This window comes from Schistocerca nitens, chromosome 1 (genome assembly GCF_023898315.1).
Source record: "Schistocerca nitens isolate TAMUIC-IGC-003100 chromosome 1, iqSchNite1.1, whole genome shotgun sequence".
In the NCBI taxonomy this organism is placed as follows: domain Eukaryota; kingdom Metazoa; phylum Arthropoda; class Insecta; order Orthoptera; family Acrididae; genus Schistocerca; species Schistocerca nitens.
The window spans coordinates 1,236,215,967-1,236,231,614 of NC_064614.1; the positions used below are offsets into that span (position 1 = coordinate 1,236,215,967).

Sequence of the window (15,648 nt, forward strand, 5' to 3'; positions counted from 1 at the left end):
GTGTCTGGAGACACCCGAAACAGTGGTGGAATGCGTCTGACGGCCTGACATGAATGGTGCTCTGGGGTGCCATTTCTTTTCTTAGCAGGACTTTTTTGTTTGTCATCTGTGGCACACTTACAGTTCTGCGGTTGAAGTTCTACCACCCGTTTTGTTGTCCTTCTGGCAAGCCTTTCCAGGCTTACGTTTCAGCAAGATAATGCCCGCCTGCACACGGCGGGAGTTTCTACCGGTTGTCTTCGTGCTTGCAAAGCCCTAACTTGGCCAGTGAGGTCGCCGGATCTCTTCTCAATTGAGAACGCTTGAAGCATTATGAGCAGGGCCCTCCAACCATCTCGGAATTTTGACGATCTAACACACAAAATGGACAGAATTTGGCACGATCTCCCTCAGAAGGAGATCCAACAACTCTTGTCAATCAATGCCAAGCCGAGTAACTGCTGGCATAACGGCCAAATGTTGACCAATGCTCTACTGACTTGCTCAGTTTATTAAGCTCGTTGTCTTGAATAAATCATCCAATTTTCTTTTTTAGAAAGTTATTTATTTTTTTAATTTCAGTATTTCTCTTGAACATACTGCAATTGGAAGACCTGTAAGTAGTTTTTCAGAAGTTATTGCTACCCATGCTGTTTAGAAATGCCACCCTGACGTGCTGACAACATTAACACTGCTCGTGGTCTTGGCAGTCGTGAGCGCGCTCTTCTACTGGCTGGTGGGCTACGCGCTGGCGTACGGGAAGGGCAACCAGTTCCTCGGGCTGGAGCTGTGGGCCAGCGTAGGCCTGCCCAGCGACAGGATGGCGCACTGGTTCTTCCAGTTCGTCTTCGCCGCCACGGCCGCCACCATCGTCTCCGGCGCCGTCGCAGAGCGCTGCCAGTACGTCGCCTACCTCATCTACAGCGCCGTCATCTCAGGTGAGGCCGCAGCCTACAGCGACCGTCTGCACATGACGAACTGTAACACCACCCTGTCTTTGTCGTATGTTGTGTTGTTGGTGTTGTTGTTGTTGTGGTTTTCAGTTCGTAGACTGGTTTGATACCCTGCGCAAGTCTCTTTATCTCCGAATAACTGCTGAAATCTACAACCTTCTGAATCTGCTTACTGTAGTCATCTGTTGGTCTCTCTCTACAATTTTTACCGTCCACACTTCCTTGCAATAACTGAATTGATGATCCCTTTTTTTTAGTTAATTGCCGGCCGGGGTGTCCGAGAGGTTCTAGCCGCTACGGTCTGGAACCGCGCGACCGCTACGGTCGCAGGTTCGAACCATGCCTCGGGCATGGATGTGTGTGATGTCCTTAGGTTAGTTAGGTTTAAGTAGGTCTAAGTTCTAGGGGACTGATGACCTCAGAAGTTAAGTCCCATAGTGCTCAGAGCCATTTGAACCATTTTTTTAGTTAATTTCTCCCACAAATTTGTTTTCTCTCCAGTTCTATTCAGTACCTCCTCATAAGCTATGTGTTCTACCCATCTAAACTTCAGCGTTCTCTTGTAGTACCACATTTGCAAAGCTTATATTCTCTTCTTGTCCAAACTATTTATCGTCCACGTTTCATTTCCAGACAAATAATTTCAGAGAAGACTTCCTAACGCTTTAGAGTGTTCATTTTAACTGAATACATTAATATATCTCAAAAACTACACACCACCTCAAAAAAAGTTATAATTCCAGTTTGTTTATCTGGGAGGGCGAAACCAACGATACCACAGTCTACCCCACACCCCACCCAGTGCGTCGGAGGCGGGGTGTTACTTTGAAATCTTCAGCGAGAACCCCCTTTTGTACTGCAGATTACGACTCTACCGCAAAGTCTACATAAGTTTTCTCTGAAGCAATCACTTCGCTACAGATGGCGCTGTATTCGGAGGAATAGAAATGGGTACACAATCGTAATTTAGGACATGTTACTTGATGTGTTGGTGAATGTGCCAACACCTTGTAGAAAGAGGAGGCCGAAATGCACGCTATCTAACGCAGACGGGCGTGAATTCTGGAACAGGATAAGTAGTGAATTCTAATAAGAAAAGTATGCAGCTCCTCTAATACTTAACTTTTATTTATCCTTGTTGTGAATACAGCATTCTTGATGAGACATTTCATACGATAACTATCAAACTATGTAAGGCTAATGGCGCCTTGCTAAGTCGTAGCCATTAACTTAGCTGAAGGCTATTCTGTCTCTCGGCAAATGAGAGCAAAGGCTTCGTCCGTACAGGCGCTAGCAACGTCGTCGTACAACTGGGGCGAGTTCTCGTACGTCGCTCGAGACCTGCCGTGTGGTGGCGCTAGGTCTACGATCACACAGTGGCGACACGCGGGTCCGACATGTACTAATGGACCGCGGCCGATTTAAGCTACCACCTAGCAAGCGTGGTGTCTGGCAGTGACACCACATTCCTCCCCCGCAAATCGGCGAACGGTCGTGTTATAAGGCTTCCGCCCGCCGTGGGGAGGACCCCATGTTGACGTATGCGATGAGGTGGGGAGCCTAACAACAGGCGAGGCTGTGCCACCCGCACCCGGCCATTCGGTCCGAGGGGAGCTAGGAAATGCCTGAAAACCTAGTCCAGGGTGCACGTCAACATGCGGTGTATGCGCCCGTAAGACAGGAGGGGCCGAAGGGTCGACCTCCATGTGGTCGGGGCACCCGACGGGCGAAGATGACATCTGGTCCGGAGCGGGCAAGAGGTCCATGGTGGAGGACAGCCGGTCACGGGAAGCGAGCGGCGGCGCGTGACCCAGGGAGGCGCCAGGCGGTTGCAGCAACGCGTCCACTGCGGGCGGCGCCGGCGGGAGAACAGGCGGCGGCGGCGCGTCGCCATGAGGCAAAATGGAAGGCAGCGTCGGTAACACCTGGGGATGAGGCGAGCCAGTAGATGGGTCCCCAGGGCGCTGACCGGACGGCACCGTCGCTGAAAGCAGATGGGGAGCGGCAGAACCCAGGCGACGACAGAGGCGCAGCTGATTGAGATGCCGACGCACCTCACCAGAGGCCCCCAAAACCAAATACATCGCGCGGCCGAGGCAGCGAAGAATGCGCCCTGCGAGCCAACGCTGTGAACCGCGATAGTTTCGATAGAAAACAACGTCGCCAGGAGCAAAAGCAGTAGTCTGCCGCTGCACTGGAACCTGATGCGGCGGATGCAGCAAAGACATCAAGGTTCGATGAGGACGACCATGGAGCAACTCAGCCGGCGAGCGACCATCGCGGGGCTGAGAGCGATACGAAGACAAAAAGAGCAATAATGCGTCCTTGCTAGAATGCGACTCTTTCAACTTCAACATCTGTGACTTGAAAGTCCGGACCAACCGTTCAGCGGCACCGTTTGACTGAGGCGAAAACGGCGCAGATGTCAGATGTTGAATACCATTGGCCTTGCAGAATGACTGAAATTCTGCGGACATGAATTGTGGGCCATTGTCTGAAACAATAGTCTGTGGAAGACCTTCAATGCAAAAGATAGCAGACAACGCTTGGATGGTGGCAGATGATGTCGTGGAAGACATCCGGACAACAAAAGGAAAATTACTGAAGGAATCCACCACAACCAACCATCGAGCATTCCAGAATGGACCAGCAAAATCGATGTGCAAGCGTTGCCAAGGGGAAGTGGCTTTCGGCCATGCAAAGAATTTCCGCGGCGGGGCGGATTATTGTTCAGCACACGCCACGCAAGAAGAGCACATATTCGTAATCGCAGCATCGATTCCGAACCAAGTACAGTGCTGACGAGCAAGTTGTTTCGTGCGTACTATACCCCAATGTCCGTGGTGAAGAAGCCTTAAGACAGAGGACTGTAACGAACGTGGGACCACGACTCTGGATTGATCATTATCCGAACGCAACAACAAAACACCACGTCGTACAAAAAGACTCTCCTTGTGAGCAAAAAATCGGCGAACCAACGGATCCTCGATCCGTGACTTTGACAAGGGCCATTGCGTAGCAACAAAACGCAAAACAGTAGCAAGGACAGGGTCAGCAGCTGTGGCTGTAGCGACACGACGAAAATCAATCGGAAACGATTCGACCACGTCATCGGTTTCCGAATCAATGAACATGCAAGCAAGTTCGGAAGAATCGAATGCTTTATCCTCAGCAACAGGCAAACGGGACAATGCATCAGCGTTTCCGTGCTTAGCAGTGGACCGATACAAGATATCATAGCGGTACTGCGAGAGGAAAAGAGACCAGCAAATGAATTTCTGCGCTGTACGTGGAGGTACAGGCTTGTTCGGATGAAAAAGCGATGTCAAAGGTTTGTGGTCTGTGATGATGGTAAAGTGACGACCATACAAGAAATCATGGAACTTTGTAACACCAAACACGAGAGCTAAAGCTTCTTTCTCTATCTGGGAATAATTGCGTTGCGCAGATGAGAGCAATTTTGACGCAAAGGCAATAGGGCGATCATGCGATCCATCTTTGTGCGCAAGCACAGCACCGATCCCGAAATCCGATGCATCGACCATCAACAAAAGGGGTTTCTGGGGATCGAATGGCGTAAGGCAAGTATTTGAAGGCAACGCCGATTTCAACCGGCGAAAGGCGCGTTCGCATTCCGTCGTCCAGACGAACGGAACACCTTTACGGCGTAAGCGATGAAGCGGAGCTGAAATGGAAGAGGCATGGGGAACATATTTATGGTAGTAATTAATTTTGCCCAACACACTCTGGAGCTGTTTCAAGTTCTGTGGCGAAGGTAACTCCTGTATGGCACGGCGGTGCTCCGGACTCGGATGTATGCCTTGTGCATTAATTACATGTCCCAAATACGGTAAGCCACGAGCAAAAAACACACATCTGTCCTTCCTCAAGCGAAGACCATTTTGTCGCAAGACCTGAAATAATGTTCGTAGATTTTCTAAATGTTCGGCTTCTGTCTTTCCGGAAATCACAATATCGTCCAGATAGTTCGCAGCAGTAGGGACCGACGCACAAACAGTTTGTAAATATTGCTGAAACAATGCAGGGGCGGATGCACACCCGAATGGCAGTCTTTTTAATCGGTACAATCCAAGATGCGTGTTAACCACCAAGACGCGCTGGGATTCTTCGTCCACTGGTATTTGCAAGTACGCATCTGCTAGGTCCAATTTCGAAAAGTATTTACCCGGGCACAGTTTATCAAAAAGATCGTCTGGGCGGGGCAAAGGAAAAGTTGCAGTCACAAGTTGTGGATTCACAGTCCACGCAAAGTCTCAATTTTCCGGAAGGTTTTGGCAAAATTACTAAGGGTGAGGCCCAGAGAGAAGCCTGCACACATTCAATTACACCTTGAGATTCTAAATCGTGTAACGTTCTTGCGACCTCATCACGCAATGCGTGGGGAACATTGCGCGCACTGAAAAATTTCGGTTGCGCGTTCTCTGTCAGTTCCAAATGTGCTTCATAGTCCTTAGCGCAACCAAGGCCCGGTGCAAAAATGTCTGCAAATTCCTCACATAGATTAGAAACACTGGCGGAAGGCACAGTCTGATTCACTGATAGGACCTGATTTACTATTGACAAGTTAAACAACTGAAATAAATCTAAACCAAACAAGTTCACTGCAGCAGAAGAACGAAGAACGTAAAATGATACAAGTTTTGTTTGTCCCTTGTATGTGGCAAGAAGGCTGCACTGTCCTAACACAGGTATCTGCTGTCCTAAATAACTATTGAGCTGAACATTTGCGGCACGCAACGGAGGTTTGCCCATTTGTTTGTACGTGTCTTTATTGAGCAATGAAACTGCAGCTCCGGTATCGAGCTGGAATGGTATCACTTTGCCTCCAAAGTCTAAGTCTACAAAAAGTTTATTGTCCTGCTGACGACAAGAGCGACTTTCACGTGCAATTTGAACTGATACAGGTACAGAAGCACTAGCGATGGTACGGGATGTCCGGCGATGTCGACGCACACTTGGTGTGGGACGAACACAGTCACTGTGAGATAAAGTGGCACTGGACGGGGTGGAATTAACGACATGAATGTCCATGGGCGAAGGTCCACGAGCCTGATTGTCCCTGGTTCGATTCCGGCGCGAAGCAAAGGGCCTGGAATGGTTTTGATTGTCTGATCGTAGCTTTTTCTGGCAAACACTTTGAACATGTCCTTTCTTATGACAGTAAAAGCAAATAGCTTGGCGTGACGGGCAATTGTCATGCGAATGTCTAGTTGCACACCGCGGGCATGATTTTAGAACTGCATTGGCATGCTTACGCGGCACACGTGTTTGCGAGCTAGGCTGCAGCTGCGCTGACGTGCGCGAGGGCCGTTTAGCGTCCCGTGCTGCGCGCCCGGCGGGCCGGTCAATGCGACACACTGCTGGCGAAGTTTCAAAGGATTCCTGAGCAAAGTCAAGTGTGTCTTGCCTATCCAATATGTCTATTACTTGTTGAAGGGAGGGATTAACTAGTTTCAAAATCTGTTCCCGTATGCGAACATCAGAAACGTTCTGTGCTATTGCATCACGCACCATAGTATCTGAATACGGAAGTCCACATTCACATGCAAAATCACAATCCCTAGTAAGTCCTTGCAATGTTGCAACCCAGTCCCTATTAGTCTGACCGGCCGTACGTTTGGTACGAAAGAACGTATACCGTTTTGCAACCACATTAACTGTTTCCTTGAAATAGGCATCTAAAGCAGACAAAAGTTCTTCGTAGGACAGAGTTGCTACGTCGCGTTGGGGAAACAATTTCACTATCACACGGTAGGTGGACACACCGACACAAGAAAGCAAAAACGGCTGCCGCTCATTACCTTGAATTCTGTAGGCGGCTAGATGGAAGCCGAACTGTCGAGACCATTCTTGCCAGGTCTCGTGGGTTGAATCAAAATTACGGAAGGACGGCGCAACGGCGTGTTGTGGCTGCGGTAGCGATGAAGCGGCGGCGGCCGCATCGGTTTGCAGCGCACGTTGACCCTGGACGAGCTGTCCCAGGGCATCCAATAACGCCTGCGTCTGCTGATTCTGCAAGCGATAAAATTCGGACAGTACATCTGGCGAATCCATGACACAAGTAAATGTAAGCAATCAGAAAGAACACATTTCCCTCGTCGCCAATGATGTGTTGGTGAATGTGCCAACACCTTGTAGATAGAGGAGGCCGAAATGCACGCTATCTAACGCAGACGGGCGTGAATTCTGGAACAGGATAAGTAGTGAATTCTAATAAGAAAAGTATGCAGCTCCTCTAATACTTAACTTTTATTTATCCTTGTTGTGAATACAGCATTCTTGATGAGACATTTCATACGATAACTATCAAACTATGTAAGGCTAATGGCGCCTTGCTAAGTCGTAGCCATTAACTTAGCTGAAGGCTATTCTGTCTCTCGGCAAATGAGAGCAAAGGCTTCGTCCGTACAGGCGCTAGCAACGTCGTCGTACAACTGGGGCGAGTTCTCGTACGTCGCTCGAGACCTGCCGTGTGGTGGCGCTAGGTCTACGATCACACAGTGGCGACACGCGGGTCCGACATGTACTAATGGACCGCGGCCGATTTAAGCTACCACCTAGCAAGTGTGGTGTCTGGCAGTGACACCACATTACTCAATGGTTCTTGATTATCCAGTGGCACGTATGGCCTCATCTCCATGCTGCGAGGGTAGGACAGGCCAGTATTTGATAACGTCTAATTGGAAAAAAAAATATTGAACACCGAACTACTCGACGCTCAACCGTGTAGCGAACTACGACCTGACATAACTGGCAATACATTGCGACCGGAGCTCACGTATCGTGCAGAAGTAGAACAGATATCGTCTCTAAACATTACAATATTTGTGCAGTTGTTGTTGCCTGCACACGTACCTATCATTTGGAGAACAGAGGTGCAAGTGGGCGATGAATGTTGCAACCACGTTTGAGAAAAAGGTAAGGAGTAGTATCTTAGTAATCAGTATTACAGTCTTACGAAATAGTGATAATAACGATCCTAAAAAATAATTTGGTTTTGTAAGCTTAACACAATCGAGTCCTTTTGTCTTTACTCCCTAGAAAATTTTATTTTGACCCTCAGAATATAACATCCCCCAACAGTGGCATAAGCCTTCGCACAAACGCCTACCGCGACGAACTTGTATGTTACGATTAGAGAGTCTGCAGAAAATCGTATTAACATATTGTGCCAGTATGACAATTTTACGAGTAAGTCGATTATTATCACAAACACATTGGGCACAGGATTACGCTGAAATTGCACCAGAGAGAATGATTTATTTTCGCCTGTCTTGTACACCTTTCTTTTCTATCACTTGTTGGGTGAGTACACTGCATAATTATAATCCATTTTCTCGAGATTAGAAACATATATACATCTCGTCTTAAGTTTAAGTAAAATTTCATATGTGGGGTCAATTTCGTACGCAGCAACATGTGGAATAAACATGTGTCAAATGCAAACTCATAGCGGCCGCTATTTTTCATTGCGAAGTATTCAAATTTAGCACAATACATTACGTAATACAGAAATTTGAAAACCACCATAACCATAATGAAATTATGGGCAGTTTATCATGAAGCTGAGATGTGTGTGAACCAATTTTTTTTACCGAATAATTTCTTTGAACGCGTTCTCGCAGAGTAGCCGAGGTGGGTTCAAATGGTTCAAATGGCTCTGAGCGCTATGGAACTTAACAAAAATGGTACAAATTGCTCTGAGCACTATGGGACTTACCTTCTGAGGTCATCAGTCCCCTATAACTTAGAACTGCTTGAACCTAACCAACCTAAGGACATCACACACATCCATGCCCGAGGCAGGATTCGAACCTGCGACCGGAGCAGTCGCGCGGCTCCAGACTGTAGCGCCTAGAACCGTGGGACTTGACATCTGAGGTCATCAGTCCCCTAGACTTAGAACTAATTAAACCTAACCTAAGGGCATCACACACATCCATGCCCGAGGCAGGGTTCGAACCTGCGACCGCAGCAGCTGCGCGGTTTCGGACTGAAGCGCCTAGAACCGCTCGGCCACAGCGGCCGGCAGCTGAGGTGGACAGAGAACATTTCGGACGTAGCTCACAGCTGTGTAGGTGACAGGCAGCTGAGGCAGGCTGCCCCTTCGAAACAGAGTGGTGGACTCCTCGAAACAGAGGGCTGGACTCATCCAGCGCCGAGGACGACAAAGCGTTTCTGCGCACTGGCCAAGTAATTCTGCGCGAGCTCTAACCATTCAAGCTCCAGTCAAGTCACAGTAACTGCTCAGGGCTCACGTCATTAGTATCAGTGCGTAACCACCACCTTAACACATCTTTTTGCCAAGTTTGTGCGATTGTGCACTAAACCTTCCTTCAGTCGTTAATGCTCAATTGTGTTGAACGGCGTAGCAACCCAGCGCAATGAACATCTCCGTGGCTTCACATAAAACAAAGCTTTTCAAATTACTTTCTCACGCAGAACATAAGGTAATGCATTACCAACTTATGATCACATTGTGCTTTTTATAAAATCAAGTAAGTAAAGGTTACGTGTCTGAATACACAAAACTGATCTTTGTCGAAGTACCTGACCATTGCTCAAATCTCTCTTCCAGGAAAAGCAGGCGACTGTTACTATTACAGTGACAGGCTTTCAGTCGGACTGAAGCTGCACTTGGGTGGCTCAGTTGGTCGTGCGTTGCCCTTGAAATAGTCCCAGTGCCACCATTTCTGACCGTGAAAAGATTTTTCTCAGAAAAAGACGAAGGTATGCTTCATCAGCACATCACATTGTATGATACCCTTTACTTATGGTGCCTCACGTTGCAAGCCAGGTCTTACTTAACCTATTTCATGATGTTACGTTGATATGTTTGGAAGTGTCCATGGTCTATGAAGAATGTATTGATCCATCTACGGCTAAACATCTCAGAATATCTCGTTCGAACGCCGGAAAACACCTAAAACATTATCAGCGCAAATTATGAAGTCCCTTATTTCAGTTACTGTTGTGTTAATAGTAAATTCTTTGTCCTGTTATTGAATGCCTGCTAATCCGATAGACGTGTCAGTTTTTCAAGATTCTTGTTTTTTTTTTTTCGAGAATAGTTGACAATTTTCCACAATTGTCAAGAACACCAGCGCTACATATTCCTAATTAGCAAGGCGAGCTTAACATTTGTGCCCCACTGAACAGAGATATGCCATCCAGACATTTATCCACTGCGTTGCTCTCAGGCTTCAATGTATCACACAAATCATTCTTAACGCACTTCTTCGATATGTTTCAAAATGTAGAGGCCTGCTTCTCTACAGCACTGCTGTCTCAGATGAGAGAGGAAGAATTCTACAGAGGAGATCGTATCGTTATAATTTATTTTAGCTCCTACGAAACTTGAATCTTATGGTCGAGTAGTTTAATTCACGGAAACTTAAATAAATCTACAAAAAGTCTAGCCTCCATCTTTGGTCACACCACTTGGCGTTTGCGTCGCCCAGATTTCCATACCTCCATCTACAACCAACCCATGCCTCTGACTAGAACTTAGCTTCGACAGAAAGCTAACATGGAATGCACATCTCCTTACCATCCAACACAAAACTCGAATCCAACTAAAACTATTGAAATTACTAACAGGATGCACCTGGGGTCTAAATCTTTTTACCATTATCTTCAGCTATAAGTCGCTCAACCGCCCAATCCTCACATCCGCCAACGTTGCCGGGATTTCTGTCTCCCTTAAATTCTAAAAGTCCCTTAAAATCCTAGGAAGACAAGCACTCCATCTGGCCTTCCACATCCACCAACCCTTCCCAACTTGTATCCTGTACCAACTCATCCACTCCCCTCACCTGCAGCACCATCGACTACAATACATTAATTGCCAAACACTGTCCCGGCACCCAACATCCCAAACGCTAATCACCAATCCACGTACCCTGTTGCCCTACTACATCCATATACCATCTTTCATGCTCGTTCGTGCCTTATCTGTTCAAAAAGACAGATTCTCTTGGCGTCTTCCTGAGAGACAATCTCCACTCCTTCCAAATTAACAATGTAAGTTTAGACCAGATGTGATCTGAATTCAAAGAAGTAATATCGGCAGCAATAATTGAGAGAGTTATACGAAATAAATTAACAAACGACAGAGCTGATCCCCATGGGTACACAAAACAGATTAGAACTCTATTTCAGACACAACGAAAAAAACATGCCAACTTCAAAAGAACGCAAAATCCCCAAGATTGGCGATCCTTTGCAGAAGCTCGAAAGTTAGCGCGGACTTCAATGCGAGATGTTAATACTAGTTTCCACAACGAAATTTTGTCTCGAAACCTGGCAGAAAATCCAGAGAGGTTCTGGTCGTGTGTGAAGTATGCTACCGGCAAGACACAGTCAATGCCTTCTCAGCGCGATAGCAATGGAAATACTATCGGCGACTGTGCTGCGAAAACAGAGTTACTAAACATAGGCTTCCGAAATTCCTTCATCAAAGAAGACGTAGTAAATATTACAGAATTCGAATCAAAAAGAGCTACCAACATGAGTAGCTTACAATTAGAAGTAGGCATCCTCGGAGTAGTGAAGCAACTTAAATCGCTTACTTAAAGCAAGTCTCCGATCCAGATTGTATAAGAGTTAGGTTCCTTTCAGAGCATGCTGATGAGATAGCTCCATACTTAACAATCATACACAATCGTTCGCTCGACGAAAGATCCGACACAAAGATTGGAAAGTTGCACATGTCACACCAATATTCAAGAAAGGAAGGCAGTAGGAGTAATCCACTAAATTACAGGCCCATATCATTAACATCGATATGCAACAGGGTTTTATAATATATATTGTATACGAACATTATGACTTACCCCGAAGATAACGGTCTATTGACACACAGTCAACATGGATTTAGAAAACATAGTTCTTGTGAAACACAGCTAGCTCCTTACCCACACGAATTGTTGAGTAGTTTCAACAAGGGATTTCAAATTGATTCCATAATTCTAAATTTCTAGAAAGCTTTTGACACCTTCCTCACAAGTGGCTTGTAATCAAATTACGTGCTGATACAATATCGTCTCAGATAAGCGACTCGTGATTTCGTGTCAGAGAGGTCACAGTTAGTAGTAACTGACGGATAGTCAACGAGTAAAACAGAAATGATGTCTGGTGTTCCCCAAGGTAGTGTTGTAGACCCTCCGCTGTTCCTGATCTATATCAACGATTTAGGAGACAATCTGAGCAGTCGTCTTAGATTGTTTAAAGGTGATCCTGTCGTTAGGCATTTAGTAAAGTCATCAGAAGGTCAAAGCAAATTGCAAAACGATTTAGAAAAGATATTTGCATTGTGCGAAAATTGTCAATTGACCCTAAATAACGAAAAGTGTAAGATCATCCACATGAATGCTAAAAGGAACCCGTTAAACTTCGGTTACACGGTAAATAAATCAAATTTAAAGACAGTAAATTCACCTAAACACCGAGGAGTTACAGTTACGAACAACTTAAATTAGAAAGAACAATATGAAATGTTGTGGGGGAAGGCTAACCAAAGACTGCGTTATTTGTAGAACAGAAGATGCAACAGATCTACTAAAGAGACTGCCTGCAATATATTTGTCCATCCTCTTTTGGAGTACTGCTGCGCGGTGTAGGTTTCTTACCGGACAGAATTAACGGAGTACATCGAGAAAGTTAAAAGAATGGCAGCACGTTTTGTATTATCGAGAGATGGGGGAGAGAACGTCACGGATATGATATAGGATTGGGGGTAGACATAATTAAAACAAAAGAGTTTCTCGTTGCGGCAGGATCTTCTCAGGAAATTTCAGTCACCAACTTTCTTCTCCGAATGCGAAAATATTATGTTGACGCCCACCTCCATAGGGAGAAACGATCATCATCATAAAATAAGGGAAATAAGAGCTCGCACGGAGAGATATAGGTGTTCGTTTTTCCGCGCTGTGTACGAGATTGGAATAACAGAGAATTATTGTGACGGTGGTTCGATGAACTCTCTGCCAGGTACTTAAATGTGATTTGCAGAGTATCCACGTAGATGTAGATGTAGATGAATCCTCTCCCGCCGGAATATCAACCTACTCCCACCCCCAAACGCCGAAATCCATCCCACGTTGCAACAGTAGTCACAACGTTCCACCTCACAGCATCCGTCAATTTTTCTCCATTCCCCTTTCTCCATATAGCTGACTTTTCATCGGCACCTGCGGTTCCACGGGACCCCGGGGTCATACTCATTATTCCTAATCCACCATATCCGTGATTTTGTTCATGCATCACCTAAATCACTATTACTCCATATTAAAATTATCATTAATGACTATTCTTAACTATACTATTTAATCATCTACAATGTTGTAAAAGTCGTGAGTATTGTCCAACACGGTGTTTTTTAAAAATCTTCAATTATTATCATCAAAAGTCATTTATAGCCATCAGTTTTTCTGTATTTTAAACCATCTTTTCTGTTGTGCAATCCTTGGCTGAGGAGCGGTTTTATCCGCTACCAACCCTCCCCTTTGTGGGGGAACTGAAAGAACAATAAAGAAAGTTCATTTTAGTCATCATGAGAGGGAAGATGACCAACCAAGGCGAGTGACAAGCGCTACAAAAGAGGTGTTAGCTGCCGCGAGGAGAGTTTCTGTTGAAATTCCGAGGGTGCACGTTATGAGGTGAGTCCGGCAACGAATTACTTCATCCCATAAGCGTCTCACGAAATGACCATAACGATGAAGTTAGAAAAATATAACCTTTCACAGAAGCTTGTTGACAAGCGTTCTTCCCCACTCCATGAAGGACTTCAAGAAACATTTAAAAAATGAGATAGGAGGTGCACTGATGGGACAATAGACCCACATTCAGGTACAAATCCCCACTCGGCCATCGAGATTTAGGTTTTCTGTTGTTTCCTTAAGTCGTCATTGCAATGAAAAGGACACAGTCGATATTCTTCCCCATCTTTTCCCAGTCTGAGGTAAGTTCCGTCATTAATGTCTTCGCCATCGACTGGACGTTAAAGGCTATCTTCCTTTTCGGAGTAAAAATGTTGATGTAGATTTAAATATGCTGATATAGTACCAGTCTGCATTCCAATCTCAACAATTTTTTAAAGAACGTTACTCTTTGTACATCATCTTCTCAGTATAATACACTCCTGGAAATTGAAATAAGAACACCGTGAATTCATTGTCCCAGGAAGGGGAAACTTTATTGACACATTCCTGGGGTCAGATACAGTACATGATCACACTGACAGAACCACAGGCACATAGACACAGGCAACAGAGCATGCACAATGTCGGCACTAGTACAGTGTATATCCACCTTTCGCAGCAATGCAGGCTGCTATTCTCCCATGGAGACGATCGTAGAGATGCTGGATGTAGTCCTGTGGAACGGCTTGCCATGCCATTTCCACCTGGCGCCTCAGTTGGACCAGCGTTCGTGCTGGACGTGCAGACCGCGTGAGACGACGCTTCATCCAGTCCCAAACATGCTCAATGGGGGACAGATCCGGAGATCTTGCTGGCCAGGGTAGTTGACTTACACCTTCTAGAGCACGTTGGGTGGCACGGGATACATGCGGACGTGCATTGTCCTGTTGGAACAGCAAGTTCCCTTGCCGGTCTAGGAATGGTAGAACGATGGGTTCGATGACGGTTTGGATGTACCGTGAACTATTCAGTGTCCCCTCGACGATCACCAGTGGTGTACGGCCAGTGTAGGAGATCGCTGCCCACACCATGATGCTGGGTGTTGGCCCTGTGTGCCTCGGTCGTATGCAGTCCTGATTGTGGCGCTCACCTGCACGGCGCCAAACACGCATACGACCATCATTGGCACCAAGGCAGAAGCGACTCTCATCGCTGAAGACGACACGTCTCCATTCGTCCCTCCATTCACGCCTGTCGCGACACCACTGGAGGCGGGCTGCACGATGTTGGGGCGTGAGCGGAAGACGGCCTAACGGTGTGCGGGACCGTCTTGGCGTGCATCCGTGCGTCGCTGCGGTCCGGTCCCAGGTCGACGGGCACGTGCACCTTCCGCCGACCACTGGCGACAACATCGATGTACTGTGGAGACCTCACGCCCCACGTGTTGAGCAATTCGGCGGTACGTCCACCCGGCCTCCCGCATGCCCACTATACGCCCTCGCTCAAAGTCCGTCAACTGCACATACGGTTCACGTCCACGCTGTCGCGGCATGCTACCAGTGTTAAAGACTGCGATGGAGCTCCGCATGCCACGGCAAACTGGCTGACACTGACGGCGGCGGTGCACAAATGCTGCGCAGCTAGCGCCATTCGACGGCCAACACCGCGGTTCCTGGTGTGTCCGCTGTGCCGTGCGTGTGATCATTGCTTGTACAGCCCTCTCGCAGTGTCCGGAGCAAGTATGGTGGGTCTGACACACCGGTGTCAATGTGTTCTTTTTTCCATTTCCAGTAGTGTATATCACACAGTATCATGTATTTCACAATCAAAGCCAAGTGTCATAAATTTCTTGGTATTTTTTGCGGTATTTCATTTCATTGCCTTTGTAGTGACCGACGTACTCTGATGGGTATGAACATGACCACCGCCCACCGCAACACTGGATGCCACCTACACCAGATGCGGGCACGTGACGTCGTAAGGAAAGTATAGATAGTGAACCAGAACTCCAACAACTTTCGTAGGTTGTTCGGGGACATTTTCGGAATATTTTG

The 15,648-nt window shown here is 46.7% G+C and overlaps 1 protein-coding gene across 1 annotated transcript in view; it reads left to right on the plus strand.

Annotated features, from left to right (window-relative positions):
• Positions 1–15,648, plus strand: part of LOC126201595 (putative ammonium transporter 1) — a 362,485-nt gene that overhangs the window by 237,781 nt on the left and 109,056 nt on the right. The window contains exon 4 of the mRNA XM_049936797.1: positions 690–917. Within this exon, the coding sequence (XP_049792754.1) occupies positions 690–917 (228 nt within the window). The remainder of the gene's footprint in view (positions 1–689; positions 918–15,648) is intronic.